This window comes from Rattus norvegicus, chromosome 5 (genome assembly GCF_036323735.1).
Source record: "Rattus norvegicus strain BN/NHsdMcwi chromosome 5, GRCr8, whole genome shotgun sequence".
Lineage (NCBI taxonomy): Eukaryota > Metazoa > Chordata > Mammalia > Rodentia > Muridae > Rattus > Rattus norvegicus.
The window spans coordinates 62,611,644-62,630,197 of record NC_086023.1 but is presented as its reverse complement, the minus strand read 5'-3'; the positions used below and the strand labels follow the sequence as shown (position 1 = coordinate 62,630,197).

At 50.2% G+C, this 18,554-nt stretch overlaps 3 protein-coding genes across 7 annotated transcripts in view; 2 read left to right on the top strand and 1 right to left on the bottom strand.

The window, feature by feature from the left end:
• Positions 1 to 37: 37 nt before the first annotated feature.
• Positions 38 to 12,022, top strand: Gba2 (glucosylceramidase beta 2). Of its 5 annotated transcripts, NM_001013091.2 has the most exons (17): positions 384 to 715; positions 4,405 to 4,496; positions 4,654 to 4,769; positions 7,430 to 7,648; positions 7,920 to 8,159; positions 8,341 to 8,443; positions 8,608 to 8,761; positions 8,837 to 8,962; positions 9,145 to 9,317; positions 9,519 to 9,623; positions 9,813 to 9,920; positions 10,021 to 10,172; positions 10,291 to 10,397; positions 10,516 to 10,658; positions 10,738 to 10,853; positions 10,937 to 11,128; positions 11,479 to 12,022. In NM_001013091.2, exons 1-17 carry the CDS (start codon positions 384 to 386, stop codon positions 11,713 to 11,715), a joined length of 2,715 nt encoding a protein of 904 aa, NP_001013109.2. In that variant the 3' UTR covers positions 11,716 to 12,022. The 5 variants fall into 5 exon arrangements, with proteins under 5 accessions (XP_063143468.1, XP_038965513.1, NP_001013109.2 ...); XM_039109583.2 differs by lacking the exons at positions 384 to 715; positions 4,405 to 4,496 and having other exon boundaries at positions 4,649 to 4,769; positions 7,925 to 8,159; XM_039109584.1 differs by lacking the exons at positions 384 to 715; positions 4,405 to 4,496 and having other exon boundaries at positions 7,408 to 7,648; positions 7,925 to 8,159.
• Positions 11,179 to 16,546, bottom strand: Creb3 (cAMP responsive element binding protein 3). Its single transcript, NM_001395632.1, is given in 9 exon segments — positions 11,179 to 12,468; positions 12,544 to 12,628; positions 12,715 to 12,799; positions 13,397 to 13,465; positions 13,564 to 13,670; positions 15,631 to 15,720; positions 15,826 to 15,896; positions 15,971 to 16,127; positions 16,213 to 16,546. Coding segments are annotated over 9 exon segments (1,164 nt in total). The 5' UTR covers positions 16,390 to 16,546; the 3' UTR covers positions 11,179 to 12,145.
• Positions 16,511 to 18,554, top strand: part of Tln1 (talin 1) — a 29,958-nt gene continuing 27,914 nt past the window's right edge. Inside the window, exon 1 of the mRNA NM_001039025.2 lies at positions 16,511 to 17,058. The gene's annotated coding sequence lies outside the window, so the exon portion shown is untranslated. The remainder of the gene's footprint in view (positions 17,059 to 18,554) is intronic.

The following is an 18,554-nucleotide window of genomic DNA, read 5'->3' as shown; positions in this document are numbered from 1 at the left end:
TTGCGGCGAGCTCCCGGGCGGGTCCCAGGGGCGGTGCTTTGCGGGCAGGTAGCGCGGCTCCGCCTCTGTTCGTGGAGCTGGTCGGCCTACAGCCGGGCGTGCTAATCACCGCGGCCCAATGACAACAAGGCCCAACCCTTCCCGCCTAGGATCTAGAGACGCGACCCAAGGAGAGCCCGCGGCGACTTTATTGCTGTAGCCGCTGCCGCTGCAGCAAGAGCTCTCTGACTTTACTCAGATACAAACTTCCGACGGCTTGACCCCATCATCGGGCCCTCCCGGACCGCATCTAACTGCAACTGGCGCTGGCGTTTCGAAACGTCAGAAACTTGTCAGAGGGGACCGAGGCTACCGGGGTCGTGAGGACCCAGGATCCCGTGAACATGGTAACCTGCGTACCTGCCTCCGAGCAGATCGGCTGTGCGGAAAGAGATTCACAAATTTATAGTGAAGATACTGGAGGCACTGAGGCTGTGCGGGTTACAGACTGCCGGAGCCCGGAGGACAGTGGACCCCAGAATGAGCCAGGCTACTGCAATTCAGAGGACTCTGGGCAGCTGATGGCCTCCTACGAGGGTAAAGCTAGGGGCTACCAGGTGCCTCCTTTTGGCTGGCGGATTTGCTTGGCTCACGAGTTTGCAGAGAAGAGGAAACCTTTTCAGGCTAACAACGTCTCTCTCAGTAATTTGGTAAAGCATTTCGGTATGGGCTTGAGGTGAGTAGATTCCGTTGCCTAGAATGCCTTGATTCCTTTGTTCCCATTCAGACTCCCTAAGTGAGAAAGGGTAGGCAAGCAGGTGGGCGCCTGGTTCCAGTCAAGTATGCCATATCTCCTGCATTCTTTAGCCCTGCAGTTTTTGAGGGTGGAACTGAAGAACTTTTTCCCCCATCGCTTCTTTCCTAGCATCTTGTCTTCTTCGCAGGAAAAAGAGCATTTAGTTCTGAAGTCAGTTTTTCCTATTTAGGCACACACCACCACCACCCCGTGCACTTCCTCTTTCCCAGCCTTCCCTTTGAGATTAGCAATACTTTGTGACAAGGTAGGAGAAGTCCAGTCTCTGTTGTGCTTGATACAGTGTTTTCTTTTTTGAGGAGGAGGTTCTCTGGTCTACCTTACCCTCAGCAGCTGAAACATTATGTGTACCTTATTTAAGCGCGTGCTTCGGCTTTCAGGAATAGTTGATTGTGTCTGGCTGTTGTCAACCCTTAAGAGAGAGTGAGAAGTTCGCTCTGTTCTGTGACAGATGGCTTTGATACAAAAAAGCAAAGTTGGAATTGGTCAAGGTCCTAGAGTGCCACCTACTTGGGAGGCTGAGGCAGGAGGATAATTTGAGCCTAAGAGTTCAGAGCAAACTTAGCTAGGGATATACTGAGCATGCGTTCTACCACTGAAATATGTTCCCGGACCTCTAAAGATGACTTCTAGCCAGCAGTGCTTTTTCCGGTCATCCAGAGCCAGCCTTAGCTTTTCCCCCTATCTCAGAGGTTACAGACACACCAGAGCAGGTACTATAGAAGCTTCTGGATTCCCCACTGAGCTGAATGACTAGTGATGAAGAACCATTCGTATTAACAGGAACAGACCGATATAAAGGCAGAGCATCATTCTGAGTCACTTCACATGTAAACACAGCACCGGGGAGGGAAGCATAAGAGTTGCCAAACTCAGCCCCCAAAGCTTCCAAAGTAAGGCACCCTTCTCTGCCTCAGTCAGTGCTGTGGTCCGGTGGTGGGAAGGCCACTTACATAACCCTAGCCCTAGCCAATGAAGAGGGCCTGGTGCTGCCTGGACATTTGGCTCCTGTGGGTGGCCCATCTCAGAGATCCGTCCCTCCAAGGTCTTTATGAAACTAGCTGTCAAAACCAGACAAAAGTAAGATAAGGAAGAGTTTATTTTGGCGCACAGTTTGAGGGTACGGTCTATCCCATGATAGACCATGATAGAGAAGTAATGGTGGTAGGCTCATGGTATCACAGCCAGGAGCAGAGAGCAACGAATGCTAGAACTTGGCGCTCTTTCTCCTTTCTGTCCAGTCCAGGGCTCCAGCCCATGGCATGGCGTCACCCACAGTCAGGTGCATCTTCCATTTCAGTTCATTAAGTAAGCATTCCTCATAGGCGGGCCCAAAGGCTTGTGTCTTTGGTGATTCTAGACCTGGCCAAGTTGTCAGAGTTAACAATCATATTGTTCCAGCCAAACTCTAACTCCACAAGCCTTCGTGTCAGAGTGGGGTCTACACTGCCGAGATGGGCACGGTGGATTGCATGTGATCAGGATAAGGTCAAGAACAGGTATGCATTCATCCCAGCCTCTGAGCCACCAAGTATGAGCTGAGTCACAGAGGCTTCAAGCTCTTGCTCAGCCCCTTGGACCTCGGCTTCCCATACTAGGATAGGGTGGGAATCACCACTCAGAGCTTTGGAAATGGGATGAGGCCCTACACTGCGGAGAAAGCAGAGGCGAGGATTCAGAATGATCATTTTTGAGCTGGAATTGATACTGTTGAAAAAAACTGAATGTATCAGGAATGACCAGCAGCCAAACTAGAGGAGGAACCCCTCAAGAGTTGAACTGAGGGGCGCCATGATAGGGGTGCTAGCAGGATAGCTGTTGGACTCTTAGCTTGAGTTCAGTTTTGATTGTTCTTCCTTTTGCCAGAGTTAGTTTACTTAATAAATGTTTACTACCAGAGAGTCCTTTGCTCTGCCCATTTTTGAATCTTGTAATTGGTCTCTGATCCTTTCTGACTTCCCATTGCTCTCCTACTTCCTCTAAACTGGCAGAGGGCCTTCAGCCTTGCTCCCACCCCACCCTTGCCTTCCATACCTTTTGCCCCACCCCCAGAATGTGCCATTCCTATTCTTTTTAATGTATTTCTCCCTCCCAGTTCCCGATGCAGTCTGTCTTGCATTGCTCTTTCTGTGTCTACTGTTCGTACATCCATTCACACATAATTCATCAAATACTGTGGGCTGCAGGCCCTGTGCCTTGGCCTGTGCTTAGAGCTGTGGGTAACATTCAACTAGTCTTGGTCATTGTCCCTCTCACGTAAGAAACACTGACATAACAAGGCAATAGTCATACCTGGCACACATATCCCACTTTACGGCTTTCATATCTGTTAGGTTATTTGATCTTTCCATGATTACATGAGGCAGCTACGGCAGAAGTTATTCCAATTTTGTAGATGAGGAAACAAAAGCTTGGCTGACGTAACCTAATTACTTGTTTAGATGTGACTGAGTGTTGGGCATAAAATGATTGGTTAGAGAGGACGGTGGGAAAGACTGGTGGGCAGGGCTTGCCTAGTGACCCATCCTGAATGAGAATAAGGAATAAGATTAGAAGGCAGGCTGAGGCAGGTGTCCTAGCCTTGAAAATACAGACATTACTCCAGTATGACAGTCCTGGTCATTTTCCTGTTGGCTACAGAGCAAGGAGCAAGAACAGGAGAACACTGCCTTTTAAGAAAGATTTACTCTAATGCATATTCTGACTTTGTTTTGTTGAGGAGGGCTCTCACTTTGATGCCTAGGTTGTCCTGGAACTCATTACCTAGCCCAGGCTAGCCTCAACCCCAAATGTTGGTGTGACAGGTATGAACCATCATAACCAGTTCATTTATTGGGTTCATTTGGAAGAACAAAGTCTGAAAACTGAAAATTAAATGCTGAAGCAAGGACGAGGCTTAAGAGGAAATGGTCCAGGATATATAAACACCAGTTATCTTCCGCTGAGGTGGTCTCCCTTCTACCTCACACATTTTCCAATTTTTCACCTCTCATAATCATAAATGGGATCATTTTTTTTTTCCCTTTTCTTTTTTTCGGAGCTGGGGACCGAACCCAGGGCCTTGCGCTTGCTAGGCAAGCGCTCTACCACTGAGCTAAATCCCCAACCCCGGGATCATTTTTTAAAAGAGGAAGTCCTTTTGGCAGCCTCCGCTTGTTTGGAAGTTGGGTGGATGTGTGGAGGAGGGTGTGGCTAGGGAAGGCAACTGGCCCTCTCAACACAGACAAAAGCTCCTGAGGTTGGAGCTAAAACAGCGGTAGTGGAGTTAAAGAATCACCTCTCTCAGAATAGAGAAACAAGGGCATCCTACACTAGTACTTGGACCACTGGGACAGTAAGGGACCTTGAACTGGCGTAATCAGGAAGACGGTTTGGAAGATAATAGTGATGTGTCCTAGGTTGTTGTCTCACACAGTCTCACCATATAGCCCATGCTGGCCTCAAACTTGTAATCCCTCTGTCTCAGCTTTCAGAATACTAAGATTATAGGAATGTTCATGGAGCCCGACATCCTGGGGACACTGAGTTGGAGATCACGGTGAGGTGACAAGGGAGTGCTTTATAAGAAACAGTCCACTCACCTTACACTCACACCGACACTTGTTCCTCAGGTACTTGAAGTGGTGGTACCGGAAGACGCAGGTGGAAAAGAAGACCCCTTTCATCGACATGTTCAATTCTGTACCCCTGAGACAGATCTACGGTGAGTCTCAGCCCAGCCGCCCTTCTCAGAGAGGGTCCGACTGCTGTGGTTCTAGTTTATGCCTGGCTCCATCCCCTAGGGTTTTTGAGCCTGGACAGGAGATGTGGCCTCGCTTTCTTCTTCCAGTTCTCTACCAACTGTCCAGATTTTCTTCTAGGTTGCCCCTTGGGTGGCATTGGAGGAGGCACCATCACCCGGGGCTGGAGAGGCCAGTTCTGTCGTTGGCAGCTTAATCCTGGAATGTACCAGCACCAGACAGTCATTGCAGACCAAGTAAGGAAGGGGGCTGGCAGGCGGAGGAGTGACTCTTGGCTAGCGTAGGATGTGACAGTTAGACATCCACATGGTCCAATTCAATAAATGCTTACAGGAGGCTGTGCCCTGCCCAGGACCAGGATAGACAATAACCCATATTCCTTGAAAGAATAAACAAACAGCCCTGCTAAGTCTCTCGGAAGTCTCCTGCCTAATATTCTGAGCACTGGCTCAGCCGCTACCCACCAAAGACTAGAAATTCCTAAATCGTTTAAACTGGCTAAAAACATTTGGTACTGCGTGGGGTGGTACCATCACTAGAGTCCTAGTGTTTGAGAGGCAGATGTAAAAGGATCAGGAGTTCAAGGCTAGCCTGGGCTACTTCAGGCAAAACAAAGGTGGTGGGCAGTGAGATGGCTCAATAGGTAAAGCCACACAGGTCTGACAGCCTGCATTCCATCCCTGGACCCCCAGGGTAGGAGGAGAGAACCAGGCCCTAAAAATTATCTTCGGGGTTGGGGATTTAGCTCAGTGGTAGAGCGCTTGCCTAGGAAGCACAAGGCCCTGGGTTCGGTCCCCAGCTCCGAAAAAAAGAACCAAAAAAAAAAAAAAATTATCTTCAATGCTTCTTCATGCATAACTTCACTGTTCACTGCGGCATCTGCATGCTGTAGCATCGGTGTGGAGGTCAGAGACAGCCTGTAGGAAGGAGTGGGCTCTCACCTACATGTGGGTTTGGGAGATTAAACTCAGGTTGTTAGGCTTGGTGACAAGTGCCTACACTTGCTGGTGACAAGAGCCATCTGGGCTGGCCCTCAATTTAAAAAGAAAAAGAAAAAAAAAAAAGAACATTTGAAAAGGCTGGGAGAGAAAAAGTAAAACCTATAAAGTCATGGAGGAGAAAGGAGCACTGTGCTGAGTCTCCTTGCCTAGATTACCACTGTAGCCAGTGGTAGCTCCCCGCGCAGATCTCTGACCGTCTGCCCAGGACTCCCTTTAGCCCTTCTCTCCAGCCTTCCTCACTCTTCTAAAGCTTCAGGGTTTTCATTTCTGTTTCCACATCATGTCAGGGCCTTAATTGACAGTATATGACCTGCTTCACCCCAGCTCTCAGATGACCTCCCCTCCTGAGTTAGCAAGTTCCCCTTTCCTGAGGGTACCTCTAGCTTATCTCCAAAGGAGAGACGACTGGCAAATCTCAAACCCCTGATGACAGTACCCTTCTCAATTCAAGTCACTGTCCAGTCTCCACCCCAGGCCCAGCCTTGTCTCTTCTGCTTGGAAACATGGGTCTGTGGTAGTTCTTGCCTGCATATACTATGTTAGTACAGGGTGGCAGGCGTTGGAGATGTTTACATTTAAAAGTCCTACAAAGGGGGCTGGGGATTTAGCTCAGTGGTAGAGCGCTTACCTAGGAAGCGCAAGGCCCTGGGTTCGGTCCCCAGCTCCGAAAAAAAGAACCAAAAAAAAAAAAAAAAAAAGTCCTACAAAGTACTATTATCGTATTTTACAGATGAGGAAACAGGGTGCAGAGGGCATTAGTAACCTGCTCACAGCTGCATGGTAGCCAGTGTTCTCTGTGACAGAGAGTTGGTGGTCTTCTTTTTTTTTTTTTTGGAGCTGGGGACTGAACCCAGGGCCTTGCGCTTACTAGGCAAGCGCCTACCACTGAACTAAATCCCCAACCCTGAGTTGGTAGTCTTAACCATTTATATTTTACCAGCAACATGAAAAATTATTTTATGGCTGGGCCCATATTTGTAATCCCAGCACTGAGGTAGGAGGATCACCAGCTCAAGACCAGCCTGAGCTATAAAGCAAGACCCTATCTCAAAAGAGATAGAAGGAAAGGAAAGAGAACTTTATCAGTAAAAGTACTGAGTGTAGTTTGGAGTAAGGGAAGAGATTAAGCCCTCAGCATTCCTCCTCCCTGGAGCCTAGGGTTTTACTGGAGAAATAAGACTTGGAGAAAATGGAGTCTGCCACCATGAGGTGGGCACAGAGTATACTGAAGGAGCAGACAGTACTACAGAGGCTTTACACACATCCAGCTCTGGGAGGTCCACTTTAGTAAGCTAGAAAGGACCCCTGCCTTCAGAGTGATCCATGGACAACTGGAGACATGGGACAGAAAATACAAATACGGTGACATAATTCACCAAATACTAAAGAGGAATAGAGCATAACAGCATGGTGCCCTGCTGAAGAGGAAGTGTCTGACTCAGGCCCTGAAGGATGAGGGGATCTGACTGGATGGAGATGGGCAAGCGCATGAAGAGGAAGCGAAGGATGTTCATAGGCTGGAGAATATCTGTATTTGTGTGACCAGGTTAGAGTTTAGCGTTCAGCCTGAATGCTATAGGAGTCACTAAAACACGCTAGGCAGGGGTTAGCACATATTGACTTGTTACGTCATTTTTCTGCTACCAAGCTAAGAGGCAGGGATACTGTAAGCCTGACTAAGGTACTCAGATCAGGCATGAAGGGAGGAGGGCTCGGAGCTGGCTGGAGTGGGAGGAAGTAGGTCAAGGTGCTGGCTCACTGAGCTGGGAGGAAGGCCTGGAGACAACCTAAGGGCTGGTGGTGACAGGGTCTGAAAAGGAGTGCTGTGGGGGAGGGGACCAAGTGTGTGTTGCTTGTGGATTACTTGTTCCAGCCTGTCTGCTCTCTTGATCAAGTTTATAGTATGCTTGCGTCGAGATGGGCGGACTGTGTATCAGCAAGTCCTGTCCTTGGAGCTTCCGAGTGTCCTGCGCAGCTGGAACTGGGGCCTGTGTGGTTATTTTGCTTTCTACCACGCCCTCTATCCCCGAGCCTGGACAGTCTATCAGCTTCCTGGCCAGAATGTCACCCTCACCTGTCGCCAGATCACACCTATCTTGCCTCATGATTACCAGGTGAGGAGTCCTCTGGCTTCCTCCACTCCACTCCCTTCCCCAGATCCAGTGCTGCTAGAAATGTTAGACTTGTGAAGGGAGGGGCTAGAGCTGTGAACAGCACGCTGCTTCCCAGACCAGTTCATCCTAGCTGTCTAGACCCCCTGGTAGGCTGCCTTCCTGGGAATGTCTAGTGTAGTAGGGAATGTTTGAGGAAGTTCTCTCTGGCCAACCCGGAGGCTCAGAGCCAAGCATGGATACACTGAGACTGAGTCCGATCTCTTATCCCCAGGACAGCAGCCTCCCCGTAGGAGTGTTTGTGTGGGATGTAGAGAATGAAGGAGATGAGACTCTGGATGTGTCCATCATGTTCTCCATGCGGAATGGACTAGGAGGTGAAGATGATGCTGCCGGAGGTTTGTGGAACGAGCCCTTCCGTCTGGAACAGGATGGGACGACTGTACAGGGGCTACTCCTGCATCATCCAACCCCTCCGAACCCCTACACCATGGCTGTGGCTGCGCGACACACGGTAAGGGAAGCCTGCTCTATACCTCTCCCCATGAGCCCCTGCCCTCACAGCCTGAGCCAAACCTACTTTACTTCTCATGGTCTGCTCCTAGGACTTGGAGGTGACAGTGTGTAAGGGGTAGATGAGCTAGTCAGGATCCAGTGTGCTTGGACTTCCTTTACAGTCTTTGGCTTCTTAACAGGCAGATACCACAGTAACCTACACCACAGCCTTTGACCCCGACAGCACTGGGCAGCAGGTGTGGCAGGACCTACTTCAAGATGGACAGCTGGACTCCCCTGCTGGTGACGGGGGGCTTGACTGGGAGGGGTTGGGAAGAAAGGCTCTGTCCTGTCTTAGGACCAGGGTGGAAGACCTGAAAATAAATAGGCCTTCTCTTCAAATTAGGAGTCCCTAGCTTTGGGGCTCAAGGCGGTGGTACCTGTGCTGACTCTTCTGTGCTCCTTAGGCCAGAGCACCCCGACACAGAGAGGAGAGGGTGTCGCTGGGGCTGTATGTGCCTCCAGCAAGCTGCTGCCACGAGGCCGGTGCTGCTTGGAGTTCTCACTGGCTTGGGATATGCCTAGGATCATGTTTGGAGCCAAAGGCCAAGTCCACTACAGGTAAATGCCGGGATCCAAAGGCACAGGGGGCTCTGGCCTAGGGCATCTGTTCTCATGTCTTTCTTTCCATCCCAGGCGGTATACACGGTTCTTTGGTTCAGATGGTGATGTGGCGCCTGCCCTGAGCCACTATGCCCTGTGCCAGTATGCAGGTTGGGAGAACAGCATCTCAGCGTGGCAGAACCCAGTACTGGACGACAGGTACCAACAGCGCCCTCTTGTAGGTTTTCCCAGGCATTTGCTCCAAATAGGACCTGATGTGTTTCCCCAGCAGTCAGTAGGGCTGTGCTGGGCTTCACCTAGTGCTCCACTCCTCTCAACTCTACCATCCCTTCTGTCCTGGGAGGCTCATTAACAGCTATTCCCTCCTCTCGGCTTCCCAGATCCTTGCCTGCCTGGTACAAATCTGCACTGTTCAATGAACTATACTTCCTGGCTGATGGAGGCACGGTGTGGCTGGAAGTTCCTGAAGACTCCCTACCAGAGGAGCTGGGAGGGAGTATGTACCAGCTGCGCCCTATTCTGCAGGACTATGGGCGATTTGGCTATCTCGAAGGTATGGAGTGATGGTGGATTGGCACGCGTCAGGCTAGCTGCTGTTCCACATAACTCGAGATGACAGATTTTGCCTATCCTGAGATGCCGACAGGATAAGGGATGAAATAGTAATACGGAAAGATGACTGTGCCCTACTTGCAACTTTTGAAGAACTACCAAAGCTGGGATTCTGGCAACAGTGTGTCTCTCACCCTTCCAGGCCAGGAGTACCGCATGTACAACACATACGATGTCCACTTCTACGCTTCTTTTGCTCTCGTCATGCTGTGGCCCAAACTTGAGCTCAGTCTTCAGTATGATATGGGTAACTTCTCTTAGCTTTCTCTACCCTTGAACCTTTACCGTCTCTCAGATAATATGTCCTCCCCTTCCTCCTGAGCAGGCCTGCATTTTGCTCGTTAGTTCTTTGGGGTCACAAGCGAAGCACTGTGCCCCACCCCAAGCCTGCCCATTCCCTGCTTTCCCTCACGTACTCGCGTCTCTGCTCCCTCAGCTCTGGCAACTTTCAAGGAGGACCTGACACGGCGACGGTACCTGATGAGTGGAGTAGTGGCGCCTGTGAAAAGGAGGAACGTTATCCCTCATGATATTGGGGATCCAGGTAAGATTCCACTCCCCCAAGGCCAACTTCCGTCTGTCAGTCCCTGTACCCTCTGTCCTATCCACTGATGCAGTTAAGCAGGTCCCCTCCCCTCCAACAGATGATGAGCCATGGCTCCGGGTCAACGCATATTTGATCCATGATACTGCTGACTGGAAGGACCTGAACCTGAAGTTTGTGTTGCAAGTTTATCGGGACTATTACCTGACAGGCGATCAAGGCTTCCTGAAGGACATGTGGCCTGTGTGTCTGGTAAGGAACGGGTACATAGTTTCCAGTATACCAGGGGCATGGCTGGAGTCTTGGGAGAACCCAGATGGCTAGTATCTTTCTTAGAACCCAGGTCTTCAGTGTCTTCATCCCTCTCTAGGCTGTGATGGAGTCCGAAATGAAGTTTGATAAGGACCAAGATGGACTCATTGAGAATGGAGGCTATGCAGACCAGACCTACGATGGATGGGTCACCACAGGCCCCAGGTTTGGGGATAGGGATCTCCAGGTCTGAGGTGGGGGCCCGGGCATGTTAGGATGGTAGTGCTCATGTGTGGGAGGGACTGGAGCTGCCAGTCTCACCCCAGCTGCTGTCCCTGACCAGTGCTTACTGCGGAGGGCTGTGGCTGGCAGCTGTGGCTGTGATGGTCCAGATGGCCGTTCTGTGTGGGGCCCAGGATGTCCAGGATAAGTTTTCTTCCATTCTCTGCCGAGGCCGGGAAGCTTATGAGAGATTGCTCTGGAACGGTGAGTAAAAGCAACCTGGGGCATCTTAAAACCCAACCTCAGGATACAGCAACTTTACTCTGCTCCCTCTCTATTCCAGGACGCTATTACAACTACGACAGCAGCTCCCAGCCACAGTCCCGCAGCGTCATGTCTGACCAGTGTGCTGGGCAGTGGTTCCTGAGGGCCTGCGGCCTGGGAGAAGGAGACACTGAAGTGAGCGAGTAGAAGACCCAGAGAAGTGTGGGTTTCCCTGGAGGTGGGAGGCAAGTCTGACTCCGCCTTTGCCGTTCCTCCAGGTATTCCCTACCCTGCATGTTGTCCGTGCTCTCAAAACCATCTTTGAGCTCAATGTCCAAGCCTTCGCAGGAGGAGCCATGGGGGCTGTGAATGGGATGCAGCCTCATGGTGTCCCTGATAGGTCCAGTGTGCAGTCTGATGAAGTTTGGGTGGGCGTGGTCTATGGGCTGGCAGCCACCATGATCCAAGAGGTAATGTACTCTCTTCCCATCCCCTCACCATTGTACCTTAGTCCAGAAGACTTCCTCAGCCATTCAGTTTATTCCAAGAACACCTAATGCCATCTCCCCCCCCCCCCTCCGGAGCTGGGGACCGAACCCAGGGCCTTGCGCTTGCTAGGCAAGTGCTCTACCGCTGAGCTAAATCCCCAACCCCACCTAATGCCATCTTACCCATCCACAGAGCTCCCTCTTCCCGGATATGCCTTCCACCTCTTGCCTTTTAAGTTCTTGCCTTTAGGGCAAACAGCTTACTGCCTTATCTGCTAAGGAAATTGTGCTGAGAACTAGCTATTATGTGTGGCTTCTACCTCTCCCTACAGGGCCTGACTTGGGAAGGTTTCCGGACAGCTGAAGGCTGTTACCGCACTGTATGGGAACGCCTGGGCCTGGCTTTCCAGACCCCAGAGGCATACTGCCAGCAGCGAGTGTTCCGCTCCCTGGCCTACATGCGGCCCCTGAGCATCTGGGCCATGCAGCTGGCCCTTCAACAGCAGCAGCATAAAAAGAACAGCAGCCGGCCAGCAGTCACACAAGGCACAGCACCCAGCACAGCCTGAATGCGGACCAAAGAGATCACTGTAAACCTACGTCCAGAGCGATCCCACTGAGCTGTGGAGGCCCAGCCTCCGCACGGGGCTTCCCTGCCTCTTCCCACAAGTCCTGCAGCCCTGAGCCAATAGGACAATCATGCCCCTCCTCTTCCTACCCCGCTGTGCCAGTAAGAAGGGGCTGAGGAACCACTTATTTATTTCTTATCCTTCCCATTCCTTCTGTGGATGAAGTATTCAAGGCCAGTAAATTTCTCCAAATCTATTCATGGGACAACAGATACACATGGGTATAAATAAAATGCTCATACAACTAGTTAGTGTGGTGAGTTCCTGGGCATCCTAACAGGCCCGTGAGCAAAGGCTGGCTCTCCCCTACTCCTTTTTATGTGAATACAGACAGGAGTCCTTGGGCTGAGGACACCCCATATCCTCACACCTAACCTGAATACCTGCCCTGTAAGATGATCGAAGAAGGGCTGTGGGTAGAGAGCCATCCTCCACTTTCTGTAAGATTTGCTTGCAGGAGAAGGTCGGAGCCTGAGAAGGGCATCTCTGAAGAAAGATCAAGGAGTGGCCAGTGCGGGGGTTGCTCTGTTTGAGCCATGTGGTTCAGGCAGGAAACATTGCTGGGGGCCAGGAATGTATGTTCTGAGCTCTCCAACTGGTTTGTGCTGCCCATTGGTAGCTCTGGCTGTAGGGCAGACAGCTTCGGCTGATGCTGGTCCTCGCTGGGCAGGGCACGAAGCTTGCGGTGCAACACTGAAGAGAAAGAGACTTGTCAGGAGACAACACAGAAGAAGCCCTCTACCACAGCCCACGCCTCAAGCCTCTTACCAACATACTCAGCGGGCACACTCCCCCTCACATCAGAGGAGTACATAGCAGGTACCAGAAGAAGGCAGAAGGACAGCAGGAGGACCTAGAACACAGGGAAAGGGAGGTGATGGGCTCTGGGTCATACACCCCAGCCCTGCCAAGGAAAGTGTCTCTTGTCCCCCTCCTCACCAGAACGCAAGTGCTGCCACTGCTGGTTTTGTTTGCTATCTCAGTCACCATGGCCTGAAGTTTCCTCAGCTGATCTAGAAGGGACCTAAGAGAAGAGAGGAAACTGGTGGGCATGCTCCGGCCTAGTGTCCAAGTCACAGTGAAACCCTCCTGTTTAAGCCACCCTCTCCACTGGTGCTGTGGACCCAGCCTCCGCTTCCTTGCTCCTTTTTCCCCAAATGACTTTATTGTGCACAAATGCCTGTGATCCCTTAGTGAGACAAAAAGTAAAACTTCTCTGCCCTGACTTAAACAAACTCCACCTCCTGTGTGGACATCTCCACAGGACAAGTGTCCAGCACTTAAAAGCCAGAGTTTTCTTATTTTAAGCTCTCTAATGCCTTAAACTCTGCATGCCTCACCCAGCACTGTGTTCTCTACCCCTGGGCCAACCCCCCAGAGCTAGTGTCCAGCCAAGCACAATATGTGTCTTCTCCGAGTCCCATGCCCATGACTGCAACCGCTCTGATGTTGATGACCTGCATTCAGCCTTTTCTTACTTCTTTAACTTGGTACTTACTGCTCCTTAGCTACCTTTAAGTTTATTCTCCATCACTCTGATGTCTGCATTTAGAAGTCGCGTGGACCAGGGGAAAGAGTAAAAAAGCATTAAAAACATGAATGGCTTCAAATGGCCACTTACAGATTCTGTTCCTCCAGATGCTGCACCTTGTTCTGAAGCTCCTGATTCTGGGCTGTGTATTTCAAGACCCTGGAGGACAACATGGATACAAGGACACATGGATATCCAAATATTGTGTGTCCTCCCTTCGAAACCTTAGGTTTCTAGCTTCCCCCATGCCCATTTACCTGCTCTCTAGCCCCACTACATACACCTTCTTCTTCTTGCGGCTTTCTTGAGCTGCTCTCTTGTTACGAATCTTCCTCCGTACTCGTTTTAGAACTTGTTCCTCCACCTAAGAGAAGATAGGGAAAAGGTCACCCATGGGATATCATTATATGCCTGTATGTCATACCTTTACATATTACATAGGTGTGTTGGATGGCAGCTAACCTTCCCAATGAAATTCTCTCCACAGCTTTTCTGCCAATAGGCATTCACCTTCTGTGTGGACATCTCCACAGGACACGTGTCCAGCACTTAAAAGCCAGAGTTTTCTTATTTTTATGTGTATAGGTGTTTTGCCTGCATGTCTGTATAATGTATATGTATAATGTGTGTGCCTGGTGCCCACACAGGCTAGAGGACAATGACAGATCTCCTGGGACTGAAGTTACAGATAATTGTGAGCTGCCATGTGGGTGCTGGGACTGGAACTCACGCCCCACGGAAGAGCAGAAAGTGCTCTAAACCACTAAGCCATCTTTACAGCTGCCAATTAATTTAAAAAGTTCCTCCTAAGCTAGGTGTGGTTGTACATGCCTGTAATATCGGCACTTGGGAGGAAGAGGAAGGAGGTCAGGATTTCAAGACCATCCTTGGTTAGGGTAGTTTTCAGGACAGACTGAGTGAACTACAGAAGACTATGTCTCAGAACTAACAACTACCACCATCCTTATCCTAAACCCACATCAATCTTCTAGTTTCCACCCATTGGATTTTCCTAGGCTCTCTAGAATGATATAGAACATCTTTATCTTAAGTACTTTAAACTCTTTTTTTTTCAGAAATTAAAACTGAATAAAGTTAACTCTCATAGTCTCTGATAATGCTTGTCAAACCTGGACAGTAGCCAGGAGTGATGTCATACACTTGTAATCTGGTCCTAGGAAGCTAGAAGCAGGAGAACCAGGAATTCAAAGGCATTCTTTACCTACGACACAGTGTGAGGCCAGCCCAGCCTGGGCTTACAAGACCCTGCCTTACAAACCAGGGCTGGAGGGCGTAGCCAGTGGTAGAGCACTTGGTGAGTATTCCAGAGGTGCTATATTCCAATCCCAGGGGTAGGAGAATTATGGTATGCTTTGGCCAGTGTAAAGGAGGACAAGACAGTTACTGTCCTAGGGACGGAGCCACTATTGATAATTCCAAAACTCCATTTTCTTTCCTATTAACTACTATACTGCTCATTCATCTCGTAATGGCAGGAGAGGGATAGGAGAGGGTTTATCATGTGGGCCAGGCTTGCTTAAACTCAACATGAAGCGAAGTCTGGCCTTTAACTCCTGATCCACCTGTCCCAAATAAGTCAGTACATACATAACAAAAGAAGTAAGACAATAAAAGGGGCACAAAAACTAGATGCAGTATGCTTTCACTTGGGAAGTGACCTTGAGCGTGGGAGGACCTTCCTGCCTCTGCCTCTAGGGTTATGGCAGTGTGAGCCCCTCAAGTCCAGCTTTGTTACAACTTTGTTACAGCTTTGTAACAACTATTGTTGTTAGACTGCTTCAGCCTCTCCAGCATATCTACTCTACCACTGAGCAAAAGGCGAAGTCCCAAGATAGCAACGAAATCTGTCAAGGCCATCATTTGAAGGCCCTTTCAAGGCTCTGTTCTAAAGTTACTCTACATTTAAAAAATTATCTTGGGGCTGGGGATTTAGCTCAGTGGTAGAGTGCTTACCTAGGAAGCGCAAGGCCCTGGGTTCGGTCCCCAGCTCCGAAAAAAAGAACAAAAAAAAAAAATTATCTTTTGTACATGGGGGTCTCTCCTTCCATCACGTGGGTCCTGGGAGTTAAGCAAGGCCTTTTCCTACAAAGCCATACACTGATAATTTTGAAAGGAACGCCAAAATGTATATCAGCGCCACAAGACCAGGATCTACCCTGGTATCTGCTCGTCCCAGGTTCCCACTATCAGCTTCCATTCTGACCTCAGTCCTTTTGTAAGTGATCGATATGAAATAAACTGAGTTTGCCTACTTGGGTTATACAATCCCCCTCCAGCTTTTGCTCTACTACCAGAAGCCTTACCTTAGTGAGAGGAAGTGTTGAGGGCAGAGTGAGCCCCTCCTTCTCCAAAAGCCTTTTCTCTTCCTCCGTCAGTATCAGTGTAGAAAGTTCCTAAGGTTGGAGGAAGAGAGCAGAGTTGCATGGTGATGTCAGAGCAGTATGGGGGATTCTTGGCCGCTGCAAAGTGAGGTAATCCTGAAACACCAAGCCCAGTACCTGCTCTGCTGCTGTCTCCTCCACACGCAATGGATTCATGCGGAACCCCTCCTTTTCAAAGCTCCCAGGATCTGCAAAAGCGAAAGTAGGGCTAGCAAGTTCAGTGAGCTCTCTCTTTCCCCATAACTTAACATTTCACACTCACCTAGATCTATGGAGACGTGCTCCTGTGGAAGGGAATAGTTGTGATCATGGAGAATAGAAGAACTAGAAGAGTTGAGAACATCCGGCGATGACGAGGGACTGAGCAGAGAGCTCAGTAAATCCTCTACCTCCCAGTCGCTCAATTCTTGCACGGAGTTCTAACAAAATCAAAGGCCTTGTTTTATCTCTGTACCTTGGGTCTCAGGGACATCGCTAGCTTCCCCACTCAGAACACCCACCCACCTCGGAAGGCGACAGCTCCAAGTCCAGGGGAGTCTCTATGTCCTGCTCAGTCGCAGCCCACAAATCTCCACTTTCCTCTAGCAGGAAGCCCAGCAGGTCCTGATCACCAGGATCCAAAGCTAGCAGGTCCTGATCACCAGGATCCAAAGCTAGCAGGTCCTGACCACCAGGATCCATTTGGAATATTTATGGATAGAAACTCCTCTGCGCAGATCCAATCTCCGAACCTTAGGCACGACCCCTCAGTCTGTCAAGTCGCATCGACTTAACCTTAGTCACTCCCGGACCAGGGCCTAGCTGTTACTCTATATGCCACACCCGCCTCTCAGCTTCTATTCCCCTCAGCGTCCAACATAACGGAAGTGATGCACATAGTCCCGTGGAATCCTGGGACTTGGAGTTCCCTCCAACTCGGAAGTGGCTTGTGTAGTGCGCCACGTCCCAGGGGCTATGCAAATTATGGGGATGTCCCTTCAGCTTCCCACGCCCCAGGGCGGGGATTCTGAGGATCCGGATCCGCCTTCGCCGCGAGCTATTAAAAAAACCCTAAGAGTCTAAAAGGGAACTCCCGTTTAGTTCGGGCGTTCTCTCCAGTGCTCTGCACCCTCGCTTCCTGCCGGGGAGGGGCGGCCAGGCTTCGCGGGAGCCCGAGCATCGAGAGCTGCGGCCAGAGCAGCTTCCTGCAGTCTCTGCGACCATAGAGCGGACCGCCGGCGGGTGGGGGACGTTTCCAGGACGGAAGTGGACGAGAGTGTGTCGAAGGGAGGGCGAGGCCGGAGCCCCAAAGCGACCGGGAGAACGAGCGGGTAGCGGGCCCAGGGCGGGGCGCAGAGCTGGGCAGCGCAGGTAGGCCGGACGGGCTGGGCTGAGGTTCTAGGTGGGGCTGCGGGATCAGGCCGGCCCGGGAAGCGGCGGGCGGGGCCCCCAATCCTCTTGCATATCCTGTGTCCGGTTGGGGAGGTCAGGGTACAGTACGTTTCAGTTTAGGTTTGAAATTAAGCCAGCCGTGTTGCGAGAGACAGGCCCTTTTCGCGGGAGTAGACAGTTCTCTGTCTCGGATAGTTTTTGGGACGGGTAGAAATGGGGTGGCAGTGAGGCATTGGGCGGGGATGGGCTTTGGTGTTAGCCGATAGTGAGTATGTGGTTAGGAAAACTTTGGGTGAGTTTGAGTTAGGTGCGTCGGGTTTAGGAAGCAAGGATCCCATTAGAAGTTAAGAAGCTGGACTACATTTTAAACATGCATGAGTCAAGTCTCTTTCGTGTTTGTGACATTTAAACTGAGGTCATTATTTTCTGGAATGACCAGCATAAGTCAGTGTACAGGATCGGGTTAAGGATCAACAACAGGAATTGGCTTAGAAGCTCGTTTCAGGGATTAAAGGCCATTGTCATGGTCAGTATTAAGAATAAACAGTGAGAAGGTGAATTAAGAATCAAGGTAGAAATGAGCTTTAGGACTGGGGAGAGGGGCAGTATTTAGGGTTAAAGTTAGGGGATTTGGGCCTAAAAATAAAAGCCAGATTAGTATGGTTGTGTGCTAGGAAAGGGGTAAGTGTCAAAATATAGGGAATTAGGATACAAAATAAAGTCAGGATTAATGTTAGGAATTAGTGATAGCATCAGAGTCAAGGCTGCAGCTACAGCTGAACAGGTAAAATGTAAGAAGTTGGGCAGCAAGTAGCTGCCTTTGTTTTGTAGTGAGCTCTCTTATTCCTGTGTGATCACAGAGGCTCCTTTTATCCAAAGAGATGACAGAGCTCTGGATGTCAGCTAGAACTGCCAGCATCTGGGACTCCACTTTCTTTACTCTCCTGCCTAAGCCCAAGACTTCCAGGGGCCACCATCACTGGGAGACAGGGTTTCTGGACTCTGTTGTTTGCTAGGTGGGAAGTGGAAAATGCAAAGAGACTCAAACAAGGTCCTGAGTGGGGAATGGGAAGATGAGGCCTGTGACTGAGGGGAAGCTGACCAAGAAAACACTGCCCACTGAATGGTGACAGTTTTACTCCACAGCCTCCCTCATTCTCCACACACTGCCTTCTCTGTCTCTACATTGCACACCTTTATGCTTCCTTATAGATATTTCCATGGTCTTTAGCTTGCTCTCCCCCTGCTGTTCATCTGAGCCACTTACCATCCTCCTTCCCCATCACTCAAACCTGAGCTTCCCCATCATTGGGAAGCACTTTCTCATGCTTGCACACCACCTGGTCAGCTGCTAAATACCCCCCTCCCCAACGCTCCTCCTATGTGTACCCCCTGGTTTCTGAGCCTCCTTTAACTTCTAGGTCCAGTTGTAGATCCCCTTCCCCCACTCCCCAACAGAAAAGAGGAAATGATAC